Source organism: Suricata suricatta, chromosome 8, assembly GCF_006229205.1.
Source record: "Suricata suricatta isolate VVHF042 chromosome 8, meerkat_22Aug2017_6uvM2_HiC, whole genome shotgun sequence".
Taxonomy (NCBI): Eukaryota; Metazoa; Chordata; class Mammalia; order Carnivora; family Herpestidae; genus Suricata; species Suricata suricatta.
Genome location: NC_043707.1, coordinates 122,924,777 through 122,939,771, shown reverse-complemented (window position 1 = coordinate 122,939,771; position 14,995 = coordinate 122,924,777). Strand labels below are relative to the sequence as shown.

Here is a 14,995-nt window from a genome sequence, read left to right as displayed (position 1 = left end):
TAAGAGAACTACAAAAATCTCACATATTCGGAAAGTAGGAAACACACTTTTATTTATTTTTAAATGTTTATTTATTGTTGAGAGAGATTGAGGGAGAGCATGGGAGAGGGGCAAAGGGAGACAGCGAATCCCAAGCAGGCTCCACACTGTCAGCGCAGAGCCCTACATGGGGTTCAAACTCAAGAACTGTGGCATCATGACCTGAGCGGAAATTAAGAGTCAGAAGCTTAACCAACTGAGCCACGAGCACCCCAGACGCATACTTTTAAATAACCCTTGGGTCACACATCCTGACACTTAATCCTCTTAGCAATTCATGATGCAGATCCCCATTTGAGAATTCAGGAACTAAGAATGGAAAGAGAACAGAATTTGCTCAGATTTACTCAGTGGTGGTAGAGTCAGGACGCAGGGCCAGGGTACAGAATTCTAGAGCCCAGCACTCCAACGATAGTCTCCTATGCTCGGTCTCGCTGGAATTCATAGATCCTCCTAGGGTCCTCTTAGAAGAACAGCTGTTGTAAGATGGCAGACAGGGTCCCAGCCTGCTTTGGCGGCACTGACCTTGGACCCACTCTGTAGGTGCATTTCTCCTTTGCTCCTGCCTCATCTGGGGTCCCCTACGACCTGGGCTGAGGTATGAAGTCTAGAGTAGTGGAGAGGAGGGTTCTGGCTTGATGTTCCCAGATAACTCTGAGTTAGAACCCCAGGAAGAGGTCCTTTCCTTTCAAAGTTTTTTTCCACTTGGGAATAAGTGGTAAGTGAGCAAAGAAAAGAGAGAAGGAAAAGTCACTTCCAGATGGCTCGCCATCTTGCTCTAATGCAGATTAAATAAAGAAAATATTCTAACATATCATTAGGCAAACATGAGTATTAATGTCATTCATATTATAAATGGAACAGCATGGAAATTCGGTCCATATCTTGACTTACATTTCAGGCTAGGGCCTCAGAGACAGAAAACAGACACCTACAGCACCCTGAGCAAGTTGGAGGCTCATGGTACCTGAGGGAAGGGGCGAGACCAAAGAGTCCCTAGAGCTTTCCAGGGGTGGCTGCCTGAATTCTGACCAACTGAACTATCCCTCGTGTGGCAAGGGCCTGTTCAAAAAGCCACTTAATGGTGTTAATCTGTCTTCTCCATCTCAACCAACTTGTGTTGATTCTCATCTAGATACGTTTTTAGCAAAAGTCCATGACATCCAGAGCTTCTGTGATACGAGTCTGGACCTGGCTTCCCCCACCTTGGCTGTGAGGACAGTGCTTCTGCCCTCCATGGGCTCACAGGCCTGAGTGCTGACCATGTTTCATGTAACAAGAAGGCTTGAAAATAAACAGGAGATGGTGGTCTCTATCCTAGGAAGTTACCTAAAGTGCTCAGAACTTACCAAGTGGCCCTGGCGAGGGAGCAGGCTGAGAGGTGGGAAGAGATGGACCTGAAGCTGGGAATTTCACTCCATCCTTTGGCTTCATTTCATCCGCCTCAGAAGCCACACCGGCCCAAGGTGAGGGAGCACGCCACGGGGTTAATGGTGCTTGGGGCCTGAAGCACCCCCCCCCGCCCCAATTCTACCCCATTGCTTGTTCCCACCCATCAGGGTTCAGTTCCCAGAAAGTCAGTTTGCCAACCATTCAGTGATCCATGCCCCAGCAGGAGTCTGAAATCAACAAGTCCAAGATCCAAGGACCAAGTTATCTAATCAGCAGAGTGATTGCATGCTCTCAGTCTGTGAAGAAGGGTCACCGTCAACCACTTCTCGATAGGAGCCTACGGGTGTCCCTGCGCAGGCCCCGAATGGGAACTCAGCTCAGTGACCTTTCACAAATGGCCTGTTGTGCCTACAGGCTGGACAGATGGTGCGGGGCCCCTGGGGTGAGCGACGGTCCAATGCCTTCAATGAGGCTGTTCCACTGGTCATAGTCCTCTTTCAGGTCTGAATGGGGGAAAACACAGGATGGTTAGGTCAATCTTCGTGACATTAGATCAAAGAGCAGCTACCGTGGATTTAGTGGGTCAGCCTCGAGGGAGCTCTGGGGCTCCCAACAGGACGGGTCACAGCGGTTGCGGTGGTGACGACAGGATAACAGTGCTTCATTCAGGGCTTTGACATGTGCTTCGTAAACAACTTGCTTAACCCATAACAACTCAGGAGTGATAATAATAACAGAAGGCAGCACTTCCTGAAGGATAATTCACTCTACAGACTGTGCCAAACACGCATCGTTTTTCTTTCACAATAAGCTGCCGAGTTCAGTGCTGTATTAACCCTATTTTACGGTTGAGGAAACTGAGGCTCAGGAACGCTATCCGATTCCCCCAGGGTCCTTACAGCTGCCAAGTGGTAGAGACAGAATTCGTAGCCAGGTCAGAAAGGGTGAGAAAATGGAGAGCCTACTTCCAAGCTCACGGAAGCTGCTGAACACGAAAAGACCTTTTGCACACCAGCCTGCGGATGCGAATTCAGGGCCGCCTGGGTGCAGGGCAGGAGAGAGCAGGACGACAGTACCGTGAGGCGGCACAACACTGGGTATGATTCACGAGAGGGCCCTGGCATCATAGGCAGATGGGTCTAAATACACAGCGGTGACAGTCAAAAAAGGGCCCAAGGCCGCAGGCTGAGGGAGCGGGACACAGATGAACAGGCCAATTGTGCGTTCGTTCAAACCAAACAAAAGCTGGGGCAGAAGGCAGGGACTGCTCCCCTTCATCTTTGGATCCCCAGTGCCTTGCGTGGGGATCAACAAGTAAGCGTTACAGGCTTGTTAATGCAAAAAACAGCGAGCACACCCGTGAGGTGCCAATCTGTTCTTGGTGCTAAAAATACATCCACACACAAATAGAAACCCGTATCCTCACAGAGCTCGTAATCTAGGAGGCAGATAACAATAAGCACAAGATATTACATAGGATGGGAAACGGTGATAAGTACTATAGGAAAAAAATAGAGTGAGGTAAGAGAGCAGTGGTGGCGACTAGGGCATGAGGTGAGGGCAGGCAGGGAACGGACAACGTTTTAAAAAGGGTGGTCATGGGGCGTCTGGGTGGCTCAGTCGGTTGAGCGTCTGGCTTCGGCTCAGGTCATGATCTCATAGTTCGTGGGTTCGAGCCCCGTGTCGGGCTCTGTACTGACAGCTCGGAGCCTGGAGCCTGTCTTCAGATTCTGTGTCTCCCTCTCTCTCTCAAAAATAAATAAAACATTAAAAAAATAAATAAATAAAAAATAAAAAGGGTAGTCGGGGCACCTGGCTGGCTCAGTTGGAAGAATATGTGACTTTGACTCCAGGGTTGGGAGTTCTAGCCTCACGTTGGGTGTAGTGATAACTTAAGTAAATAAATAAACTTAACATTTTAAAAATTAAATTAAAAATAAAAAGGGTAGTCAAGATGGGTGGGCCTTACCGAGGTGATATTTGCACAAAGACTTAAAGGCGGTGGGAAGAAGCCATGAGACTACATGGGAACAGCGTTCCTGCAGAGGGAACAGCAGTGCACAGGCCCTGAAGCAGGCGAGTGCCTGGCATGCAGGAGGCTTGTGCAGTGACACCGCAGGAGGCCTGGGGAGGAACAGAAGAGAGGGGGTCAGGAGGGACCAGAGGGCCGCATCATATGGGTGCAGCAGGAGGCTGGATGTTGGCGGTTGACTCTCAGAGAAACGGGGAGCCACTGGAGGATCTGAATGGGGTGTCAAGGATCTGACTCACTTTCTACCAGCATCACTCTGGCTGTTCGGTTCAGAAAAGACCGTGTAGGGAGAAAGGGTGGCAGCAGGGAGGCCACTCGGAAACTCTTACAGTAATCTCGGTGAGAGACGACTTGGATAGGATGGCATCGTGGGGGTGAGGACAAGAGACGCGACTCCATCTGTAATTTGAAGGCAGAGCCGAGGGGATTCTGGACAGGTTGGAAAGGGGGATGTGACAGCAGAGACAAGAATGAGGACTTCAGCTGGAGCAAAGGCAGAGACTGCCGCTGAGATCAGGTTTCGCTGGTGACAAAGTAGAAAGGTTGAGTGGTGGGTTTAGACAAACCCGATGTTCATGGAAGAGATTCACCTGGAGACATAAAGTTGGGAGTTGTCAGCATGGAGATGACGCTTAGAGCGGCAAGATGGATGACAGGAGGGGATACAGGTAGAGCAGGGTCCAAGCCCTGAGCCCGGGAAGCAGCAAAGTAGACCAAAGAGGAACAGATGTCGAGGTGGGGGCAGGGGGGGGGTCGGGTGTCCCAGAAGCAAACATCGGTCTCACAGAGGTGGCGGTCCTGACTCTGTCGGGAGCTGCTGAGCATGCCAGGGGATGAGGAATGGAGCGTACCACATGATGGAGGGCAAGGAGGGTCCCCGGCCATGCTGACAAAAGCAGTTTTTATGGGGACCTGGGAGGCAAAAGCCTGACTGGAGTGAGTTTAAGAGAAAATGCGAGGGGCACCTGGGTGGCTCAGTCCATTGAGTGTCTGACTTTAGCTCAGGTCATGATCTCACGGTTCATGGGTTTGAGCCCCGCGTTGGGCTCTGTGCTGACAGCTCAGAGCCTGGAGCCTGCTTCAGATTCTGTGTCTCAGCCCCCCCCCCTAAAATAAACAAACATTAAAATAATTTAAAAATTCATAAATAAATAAGAGAGAGAATGTGAACCTAAGAACAAGAGAAAGTGAAGATGGACATTCTTTTGATGAGTTTTGCTGTTAGGAGGAACACGGAAAAGGGGTCAAGGGAGAGGGAAAGTGGGGTCAAAAGAGATATCTTTAATTAAAAAAAAACTTTTTTAAAAAAAAGAAAGCACAAGTGGTGGAGAGTGGTAGAGGGAAAGAAAGGAGAAAAAAGAGAGAGAATCTTATGCAGGCTCAGTGCTCAGGGCAAAGCCCGATGCAGGGCTCGACCCCACAACCCTGGAATCATGACCTGAGCTGAAATCAGTCTTCGGAGCTTAACCAACTGAGCCACCCAGGCGCCCCAAGAGAGCTATATTTAAAGAGAAATTTCAGGGTGAAGTGAACCAAGGAGAGAGGGAAAAACTGATGATGGAAGATAAAGAGGAAAACCTGCTGGCCTGTGGAAGAGGGAACCTGCTGGGCAAGTGGAGGCATAGCCTCAGACAACCGGCCAGAATCTCTAGGAACCAGACGCACAGCTGGATTTATGCAAGAAGGTGTGTAGACGAGGTGCTGGGATTTCGAGGAAGTCCTGACTCCCTCCACTTTCTCAGCGCAATGGAAGGCGAAGTTCATCAGCTGACAGACAGGGAGGGGAGGGTGTCAGACGTCCGCACAGGAGGCGGTGTGAAATAGTCTTCCGGGAGAGCAGAAGAGAGGAGGGACAGGCAAGGCAGGAGCTACATGTAGCTCATTGGATGGAAAGAAGTATCCATCCTCCTAAAAGTTTATTTCTTTATTTATTTATTTTGAGAGACAGAGAAAGACAGAGAATGAATGAGGCGGGTGAGGGGCAGAGAGAGAGAGAGAGAGAGAGAGAGAGAGAGAGAGAGAGAATCTCAAGCGGGCTCTGCACTGTCAGCGCGAGATCATGACCTGAGCCGAAATCGGGAGTCAGATGTTTAAACGACTGGGCCACCCAGGCGCCCCAGAAGCACCACTCTTTTTAACAGAAGAGGAAGAATGTGCCCTCCCAGAGGAGTTCTGTAGGACTCCTAAGAGGGTCAGCTCACTACAACCTGTCTCACTTTCCTGTGTGACAATGTACCGTGTGGCCACCAAAATGCTTTTCTCCCGCGGCAAAGCTAATTGCCCCAAGTGGAGACCCACTGAATTTTCAGACCCCGCGTCATCTCCTGCCGCCTGGTTCTGCCACGGCCTGACAGGCAGGCCCACTGCCCGTCCTCCGTGCTGCAGCCAGCTGCACACATGACCCTCTCCCACCGGTGGAATAAAGTCCACTCTCATTTCAGCAAGCACATGGCTGCTCCTCTGGCTTCTGCCCACTTCTCTCTGCCTGTGTGTTCTACCAACTCACTATCCCGAGCGTCAGACACTCTAAACACGGTTTCTCAAAACTGACCACGCAAGCATCTGCACCTTCTGATCATTAGACCCTTGCCCCTTCCCTGCCTGGCGAACTGTACTCATCTGTTAAGATTAAAGACTAGCAGGGGCCCCTGGGTGGCTCAGTCAGTTAAGCCTCCCACTTCCACTCAGGTCATGATCTCGTGGTTCATGAGTTCGAGCCCCACATTGTACTCTGTGCTGACAGCTCAGAGCCTAAAGCTGCTTCGGATTCTGTGTCTCCCTCTCATTCTCTGCCCCTCCCTCAGTCATGCGGTCTCGCTCTCTCAAAAATAAATAAAAACATTGAAAAAAACCTTTTTTTAAAGATTAAAGACAAGCATCACTTTGTTGAGGGAGCCTCCTTTCTTGGCTGTCCATTCGCTTCCATCAGCCAGGTGCCTGCCCTCTGTGTCCCCTCAAGCCTGAGTGCACACCTTGGCCACCAGAGTCCCCGGCAGAACAGTGATCAACTAAGTACATGAGCTTTGGGATCAGACAAGTTAGGCTGCATCCTGGCCTTGCCACTTCATAACCAGATAACCTGGGACAAATTACTGAAATGTTCTAAGCTTCATATCTGCGTCTATAAAGCGGAGTTAATGATAAAAGTACCTGCCAGAGGGGCACCTGGGTGGCTCAGTCAGTTAAGCGTCCGACTTCGGCTCAGGTCATGATCTCATAGTTTGTGAATTCAGGCCCCATGTCAGGCTCTGTGCTGACAGCTCAGAGCCTGGAGCCTGCTTCAGATTCTGTGTCTCCCTCTCTCTCTGCCCCCCCCGCCCTCTCTCTCTCAAAAATAAACATTAAAAAAATGTTTTTTTAATAAATTTAAAAAAGCACCTGCTGGAGAGGGTCATCTTCAGATTACACCTCACAGTGAATCTAATGTACTCAGTGGAAAGCTGGCATAATGCAAGTCCTCAATAATCTCCCTGCAGTGTAAGGCTCGCCTCCCCTCCATCTCCTCTTCTGGGGGTCTCCAGTATTAAATATCTTAGCTCAACAGACGTTAGTATTAAAGGCAGCTCAATCATGCCATGTGGGCTCCCCTGTCATATTTAGCTCTTACCTAATGGCATGGTGCTGGTAGGAAGCGGGCAGAGGACCATGCAGTCAGTCCCCATTAGAGTCTAGAGTCATGGGTCCATTCTCCGACGAGGTGACAAGGTGGTGCTCTAAGGTCTCTATTAACCCTAACGTCTCTACACCCAGGCAGGCATAATGGCTCACACAACGAGCAAGACAAAATGAACAGGCGTAAACGTTAGAAATGCAAACGTAGGTTCACAAAGTCAATAAACTCATAATAGAATGGATGTGTTTTAAAAGCACACTCAATCCAAACCAAATCTGTTAGGCAACTGTTGGAATTGAGAGCGGCTCAGGCCATGCAAGCGGAAGTCCAGTGTCCAGAGCCCAGAGGGGACGGTCCTGCCGTGCCACACCCCGCTGCTCAAGTCGGGCACCACGCAGGTGTGGTGACGAACAGTGCATCCAGAGGGGATAATAAATGGCAACATGGGGAGCTGCCCATGGAACAGGCGGAGGGACCGTGGACATTTAGCTCACTGAGCTGGAAACTTGGAGAGGACACCATAGGGGACTTCAAGTATCTGAAGACCTGCCATGGGCAAGGGCTCAGAGGCTTCTCCGGGTAGCCCTCGAGGGGATGATCAGGGCAAGTGGGAAGGAGTCACAATGTAGGACATTTTGGTCTGAGGCTAGGGTGAGGTGGAACCTTGGGAACCCAGGCTGGCCGTGCTCCCTTCTGAAGGATGCTGCGCCAGCACACCAGTGCTGAGATCAGCCGGCGTCCACAGTGGCTGCCTCCATTCTGGCTGGATCAGAGAGGGACATCTGATCCAGAGAGCTCCGGGCCTAGGCTGGACAGTGGCTGATGATGTGCTGCTAGGTAAAGATGATCTGGGAGAATCAAGCTGTCTCTCTTGGGGATCTGGTCTGGGAAATCCAAGGAAACAGGGCAGTGAACAGTGGGGGCCAAAGATGAGAGGGTGCCCAAGGAAGAAAGAAAGACTGAGCCACGAGGGGTTGGAGCCGACCGGGGCTGAGGAACCAGCAGCCATGAATCAGCAGAGGTATCGGCAAGAGGAAAACTAGAGTAGAAAGTAAGAAAAATACGGACCGGAGCCAAGAGAAAGAGAGACGTCATGAGAGGAAGAGACAGAGAGGACTAAGCCCATGAGAGAGAGAGAGAGAGAAAGACAGAGAGAGAGGGCAGTCCTACTTGGGTTCCTGTAACTTTTCCCTTCCCACCTGGCTGGGTGTACTTTCATCCATGAACACCCCTTTTCTTCTTGAGGTAACAGAGTCAATCTCTAGTTCTTGTAACCAGAGCAAAAGCCTAAGGAGAGTATCAGTCTTACAACGGGGAGGCGGAGAGGGCTGACCCTGGTGGCAGCGCACTCCCCATGCTGCTGCTGCACCGTGCGGCTCTCTCCTCTGGGTGGGAGGCTGGACCAACGACCTCTACAGGCTTTGCCATTCGGCTGGTCTGTGATGCATGACACTGGTCACAGGCCTTCTGTGCTTTGTTTTGTTTAAAACACTTCACAAATTTAGCCCATTTCTCATCATCACCTCCTCCGCAATCCACAAGAGCTGAGTGATCATGAGTTAGGCACGGGTAACGGAGGGAGGTGAATGTTCTGTTTACAGTGAGGAAACCAAGGCTCAGGAGTTATGTGACGAGGCCAAGGTCATTCAGGTAGTAAAAACCTAGAGCCAGAGTCTCCAAACTCTCAGCTAAGTGTTCTTTCTGTAATTCTACAGAACTCTCTCCTTGGCTCAGGCTTTTCTTTTGCCATAGATCGTCCTGCTCTGGGACATGTCAGTATAGACCACTGTGGAGGGAGATCTAAGGGACCCCACGGCTCCCCCACAAACCCGTTCTCTCCTTACCAAGGTGCTTCTGCAGGAAGGCCAACATGGCCCTCACCATAATCTCTTGACCTTCATAGGGGTCCAAGCTCCCACGGGACTGAGTGGAGAAGAGTTTACCAATCCAGTTACCAGCCACAAAGGCAAAATCAGTTTGACTCCGATGAACAGAACCACTAGAGGAAAAGAGGAACAGGTAACCGGTATGGGTCTGGAGGCTAAGGGATACAAGTAGTTGCTAAGCATTCACCAGGCGAAAGCTGTTTGAGGCGCCTTATCTCAATTTTCACAACAGTCTTGTCAGGGAAGCATTTCCCCTTTGACGGAATCCGGGGTCACAGAGCGAGTAAGGGACAGGGTTAGGATTCGAACACAGGCGTGCCTGGCTTCAAAGCTGCCTCAGCCCCTAGAACACGTCTGACCGTGCAGGAAAGGGTCGAGTTAGCTGCAGCGGGCAAGCACAGGGGTGAGGAAGCGAGGTCTGCCACAAGGGCCATTCCTACGTCATTATAAACCACCACGCCGTGGCCTCGATGTGGAGACCTCTGAACCTTCACAAAACATATCAGCTCCTCCTTCTTCAGGAATGTACCATAAAGTAAACAAGAAAAGGAATCCCCTGTCTTTATTTAAGTAATCAGAAAAGTGAGGGTAAACGCTTATAAAAGAGGGCTTCTGGGTTCGCATTTTTTATATCAAATACATTTTATTCGAAGGTGAAGTTCTCAGCAGGTCCATTCTGGGTTATTGCTCACAACTAAAAGTACTAGTCAATTCAATGAGGGAAGAAAATCTAAATGCCAAACTTTGGTTGACATCATGCAGAAAGACAGACTTAAAAAAAATGTGGGGGCGCCTGGGTGGCTTAGTCAGTTAAGCGTCCGACTTCAGCTCAAGTCATGATCTCACGGTTCGTGGGTTCGAGTCCTGTATCGGGCTCTGTGCTGATAGCTAGCTCAGAGCCTGGAGCCTGTCTTCAGATTCTGTGTCTCCCTCTCTCTCTGCCCCTCCCCTGTTCATGTTGTCTCTCTCTCTCTCTCTTAAAAATAAATAAAACATCAAAAAAAGTTAAAAAAAAAAAAGACTTAAAAATGTGTTATTTAAGGCACATGAAAAAGTGTAAAGTGTAAAGAATAAACATACTGGATATCCAGCACTGGGTTTTAGAAGTGAGACACTGCCAACAGTTAAATCTCCCCCTTCCCACCATTATCCTGTCTGACTGGCTTGGGAAAACCCGTTAAACTGCTGTGAGATCAAAGGGCAAGGGAGGGCCAGCCCTCAGGAAGATGGCCCGGCCAATACGAGCAAGGGAAGTACAGGGAAGTACTGACTTTCGAGGGACTCTTAGCATTCCAGCGCTCTGGGCTTAGCATTTCAACTACCTGATTCCAAAGGCCCAAGGTGGAACAAAGTGGCAACTGACAGATACGAAATCCTAAAGAAATGAGTAAGGCTTTGCACTTCAGAAGTATTTAGTTACTGTACTAATGGGCAGAACTTATGGATACTGTAGGAGACATTAAAAAGGTCATGGCTGGGTAGCGAAGGGAGAAGACATGGGATGGTGACCCTGGGGCTTACTCACAGGACAGTTATGATCCTGGATTGTTCATGCTGAGCACATATCTTCTTCATCAAGTTGACACTCTCCATTGTCTGGAATTTCTCAGCATTGATAAAAAACACAGGGCCTCGGGCCTTGGGGTAGAAGTCATGTTCCAGGGGAAACATCCAAGCATCCAGAGCCACAGCACACCTGTGACGGAACCAGACATTTGGAACAGCCAGGCAGAAACCCAGGTAAGAACAGTTAGGCTAGGGGCACCTGGGTGGCCCAGTCAGTTAAGCGGCCAACTTCGGCTCAGGTCATGATCTTGTGGTTCGTGAGTTCGAGCCCTGCGTCAGGCTCTGTGCTGACAGCTCAGAGCCTGGATCCTGCTTCAGATTCTGTGTCTCCTTCTCTCTCTGCCCCTCTCCTGTTCATGCCCTGTCTCTCTGTCTCTCAAAAATAAATAAACATTAAAAAGAAAAAAAAGAATAGTTAGGCTAGAGGGGGAAGGGGCAGAGTTCTTCCGTTCAGTGGGACAAAGGCTCAGAAAGCCAGGAAGGGGGTGCCAGGGCCCAGACACTTCAGTTAGGATCTTGGATAGAGATCAGTTTTACCTGTCACCAATGATCCTTCTAGATTTTAAACTCACTGAGGGCAAGGGCCAGACCATCTCCTAGATCTACTCAGGTCGCTGACTTGAGTTACTCGGAAGGTACTTCATTCAGTCAACATTTGTTGAGTAGCTACTCTGTGCTTAGCCCTGTGCTGTGGGTACAGGGATAAATGACAAGGGTCTGGCTCTCAAGGAGAGCGCAGGCTAGAAAGGGAGACAGAAGGGAAGAGGCAACAAAATACAGCTTAGTGTCCTGACTGCACAAGGAGCCGCGTGAGCCCACAGCATGCAGCCACGGGAGGTCAGGAAAGCCTCCTTGAGGCCACAACTCAAAGACATGGCTGATGTCAAGAGGTAATCTGTCACCTGGGGCAAAACTAAGGCAAGATTAGCACCCCACCCCCAAAGTTGCTCCAGGCTTCTCCATATCAATGAAGGACATTCATGTCCCACTCAAATGACGTATGCAAAAATGAAGAACCTGAATCCTCGTTCCTTTACCTCATACACATTACCAAGTCCTGAGAATTTTAAAATATATCCTGACTCTATCCACATCTCTCCATCCTGCCACCTCTGTCCTAATGCAAGCCTATCACCTCTGACCTTGACTCTGAAATAGCTTTCTTCTAACTAGGTTTTCAGTCTTGTCTTACTACAGTCCATTCTTCACACAGGAGCCAGAGGGATCTTTACAAGTATAAATAAGATTCTTCTTGGGGCAGGGTTTGGGGGGATGCTGGCTCAAGGGAGAGCATGCAACTCTTTATCTTGGGGTCATGAGTTTGAGCCCCATGTGGGGTGTAGCAATTAGTGTAATAAATAAAAACTAAAGTAAAATAAATAAAGATTTTTCTCTGCTTAAAATCCTTCAATGGTTTCCCATCATACTTGGAATAAAACTGAACTCCTTTACTGTGGCCCAACAGCCCTGTGATCTAGCCCCTGTTTATCTCTCTGATCTTGAACCACTTCCCCCTCATTCACTGTGCCTCTCCCACACTGACACAGCAAGCTTCTTTCTACCTCAGGGCCTTGGTATTAGCTGTTCGCTTTTCCCAGAATGACTCCTAGACCTTTATATGGTTGGCTTCTTTGTAAGTCTTGGCTTAGGTCATTTTCTCAAAAAAATCTCCAATTACTCTGGCATACCGGCCTCTTATTTTCTTCACTGCACTTGGGTGCTGGGATGTGATTATTAACTTGTTTCCTAGTCCGTCTCCTCCCACAATAATGTAATTTGATGAAATCAGAGACCTTGTTTTCTTGTTTGCCACTGACTCCTCAGGCCCCAAAACAGTGCCTGGCATATTAACGCTTGTGTGACAAACACATGCTGAATGAATGAATGGTGTGTGGAGCTCACAGAAGCATCGCTGGGAAACTCACCGAAATTGGGTCTCCTTGGCCAAAGCCAGTATCGCCGTGGTCCCACCAAATGAATGTCCCATCACGGCCACACGGCTCATGTTGATGCCGCCCTGAGGAAAGTGGAGAACTGAGCCAAATCAGAAAGGCGGGCCTTCCTTTTCCAGGAATTCTTCAGGGCAAGAGGCATAGTGAGACAGTGACGCGGAAGCAGGGTACAGTGGGTGAGCTCCCACCTGCACATTAGAAACCTCTTGCTCCTAGAGAGCAGCCGGGCAGGCAATCCCCAGGCTGAAGAGCTTTCTGGAGTCAGGAATTCTGAAAACTATGTTTTTCATCTTTGTTTTTGTAATCATACCGCCTGTGACACCTGGACCAGGGGAGACATTCAAAGATCCACGAATAAATGAATGGGCATAAATGATGTGATTCCACACTGACCCCTCAGTGTAAGAGCCGAGTCAGAACAAGAACGGTCTCCGGACTCTCAGTCCCTGCCTTACAGCCAGTCCAGCAGGGTGACACAGGCACCAAGCCAAGGACAGACCCAGAGCTCCTGCCGCCTGCACTCGCCCAGAAACAGACTCCGGTTCTACTTCTTTTGGGCGTCTGTCCTGACGTTTCTCTAGCAGTGAGTCTGGTTGCTCTAACATGCTCCGTGAATGTCTATTTCTGGTTGTCCACAGAAGCCTGCAGGGCTTGGTTATATAAAAAGCCACTGCAGCTGCCCACTAGGGGGCTTGGAAAATCTGTCCAGCCTTTGCTGCCTGGCCTCTGCCCTGCCCCCATGCTCTGCCCAAGTTCTAACCCAAGGCTGTCTATGTAAATTCTCCCTCCTTGCTCAGCACCTTCTGACCAACAACTTGGCCGGCAGCCACTTCAGCTTTTTTTAATAGGTTAATATATTTATACATCCCTAAAATCAGGAGTACGTAGCAAAACCGCCCACATACCACATTCCCTTTTCCTCCAGCTGCCCAACGCCTACCCCAAATGGGTAAGTTTCTTCAGTGTCTTTGCAGTGTGTGCTTATGCACATAGAGGTGAATGTGACTCTACACTCCCCCGCTTTTTACCTAAGTGCATTGTCATACCTTTGCGCATAATAATATTAGTACTTAAGACCTTCCTTATCCTTTTCACAGCTACACTGGGTCTCACCATGGCATAGACAGTTGGCTGATCACCAAATCTCTCTCAGCTAGACAGACAGCTAGACTATTTCCCAGCAGTTCTATGTGGCCTTGGGACCAAGTTCTAGCCAACAAAATGAGCGTGAAAGTGGTTTTCTCCACCTCCAGGCCTGGCCCATAAAAAGTGCTTCACACAAACCTCCACACCCTTTCCAATTCCTGGACCACTGCTGCACACGATGGAGTAGGGTTTCACAAGTGGAAGAGGGTAGAACTATGAGCTGAAAGGAGCCTGGATCCCTGACTTAGCTCTCGCATAGGAGCACCCATTTTCAACTTTACGTGGGAGGGAAGTAAATTTCCACTGTGTTAAGCTACTGAGATTTAAGACTTAGGAGTTACAGCAATTAACATTCCCAAACGAACACATCCATTGTTCCCTAATCTATTAAACCACTTCCCTTCCTGGAGAACACGCAGGACGCTATCAAGCTTTATTACAAACAACAATGGAATGAATAATCTTGTACATACATCACATTGCATGTGTACAGGTATCTACAGAATACATTCCGAGGAGTGGGCGCTGCTGGGTCAAAGAATATGTGCATTTGTGCTCTTGATAACTATCGCCAAACTGCCCTGCGTGGGGCAGTCTACACTCTCTACTTCCCCCCAGATTTGGCAACAAGAGTGAGTAATCAATTTTCAAATCTTAATCTGATAGACAAAAATGTTCTTAATTTTTTTAATTCTGTAGTTCTCCAAAATACAACAATCCAACTAAACTCTACCCTCCCCAGTGTTGGTCTTAGGCTGCACGGTAGTGCCGGGGACCCCGCTTGTCTGTTGGGGGTGATGACACAGATACTCTGCCCCGGAAGACACTACTAGAGCCTTTAAGAGGTATTTTTTTATTAAGCATCCGACTTCAGCTCAGGTCAGATCTCACATTCGTGGGTTCGAGCCCCGCGTCAGGCTCTGTGCTGACAGCTAGCTCAGAGCCTGGAGCCTGCTTCCAGTTCTGTGTCTCCTCTCTCTCTGCCCCTCCCCCTCTCATGCTCTGTCTCTCTCTGTATCAAAAATAAATAAAACATTAAAAAAAATTTTAAGAGGTATTTTTTTAATTTATTTTAGGGTTGCCTGGGCGGCTCAGTTGATTAAGTGTCCAGCTTCAACTTAGGTCATGATCTTACGGTTTGCGGGTTCGAGCCCCGCGTTGGGCTCTGTGCTGACAGCTAGCTTAGAGCCTGGAGCCTGCTTCAGATTCTGTATCTCCTCTCTCTGACCCTCCTCTGCTCGCGCTGTCTCTCTCTTTCAAAAATAAATACAAAACATTTAAAATTTTTTAAAATTTAAATTAATTTTTATTTTAGAGAGAGCCAGAGTGGCAGGGGGAGAAGAGAGAGAGAATCTCAAGCAGGCTCCAT

At 49.0% G+C, this 14,995-nt stretch overlaps 1 protein-coding gene across 2 annotated transcripts in view; it reads right to left on the bottom strand.

Moving 5' to 3' along the window:
• Positions 1 to 853: 853 nt before the first annotated feature.
• Positions 854 to 14,995, bottom strand: part of PAFAH2 (platelet activating factor acetylhydrolase 2) — a 30,438-nt gene continuing 16,296 nt past the window's right edge. The window contains exons 8-11 of one of the 2 annotated variants that reach the window (XM_029950123.1): positions 12,454 to 12,545; positions 10,488 to 10,658; positions 8,921 to 9,075; positions 854 to 1,934 (exon numbers count right to left, since the gene is read on the bottom strand). In XM_029950123.1, the coding sequence (XP_029805983.1) occupies positions 1,840 to 1,934; positions 8,921 to 9,075; positions 10,488 to 10,658; positions 12,454 to 12,545 (513 nt within the window). In that variant the 3' untranslated portion in view covers positions 854 to 1,839. The remainder of the gene's footprint in view (positions 1,935 to 8,920; positions 9,076 to 10,487; positions 10,659 to 12,453; positions 12,546 to 14,995) is intronic. The other variant, XM_029950124.1, reaches the window with a different exon arrangement.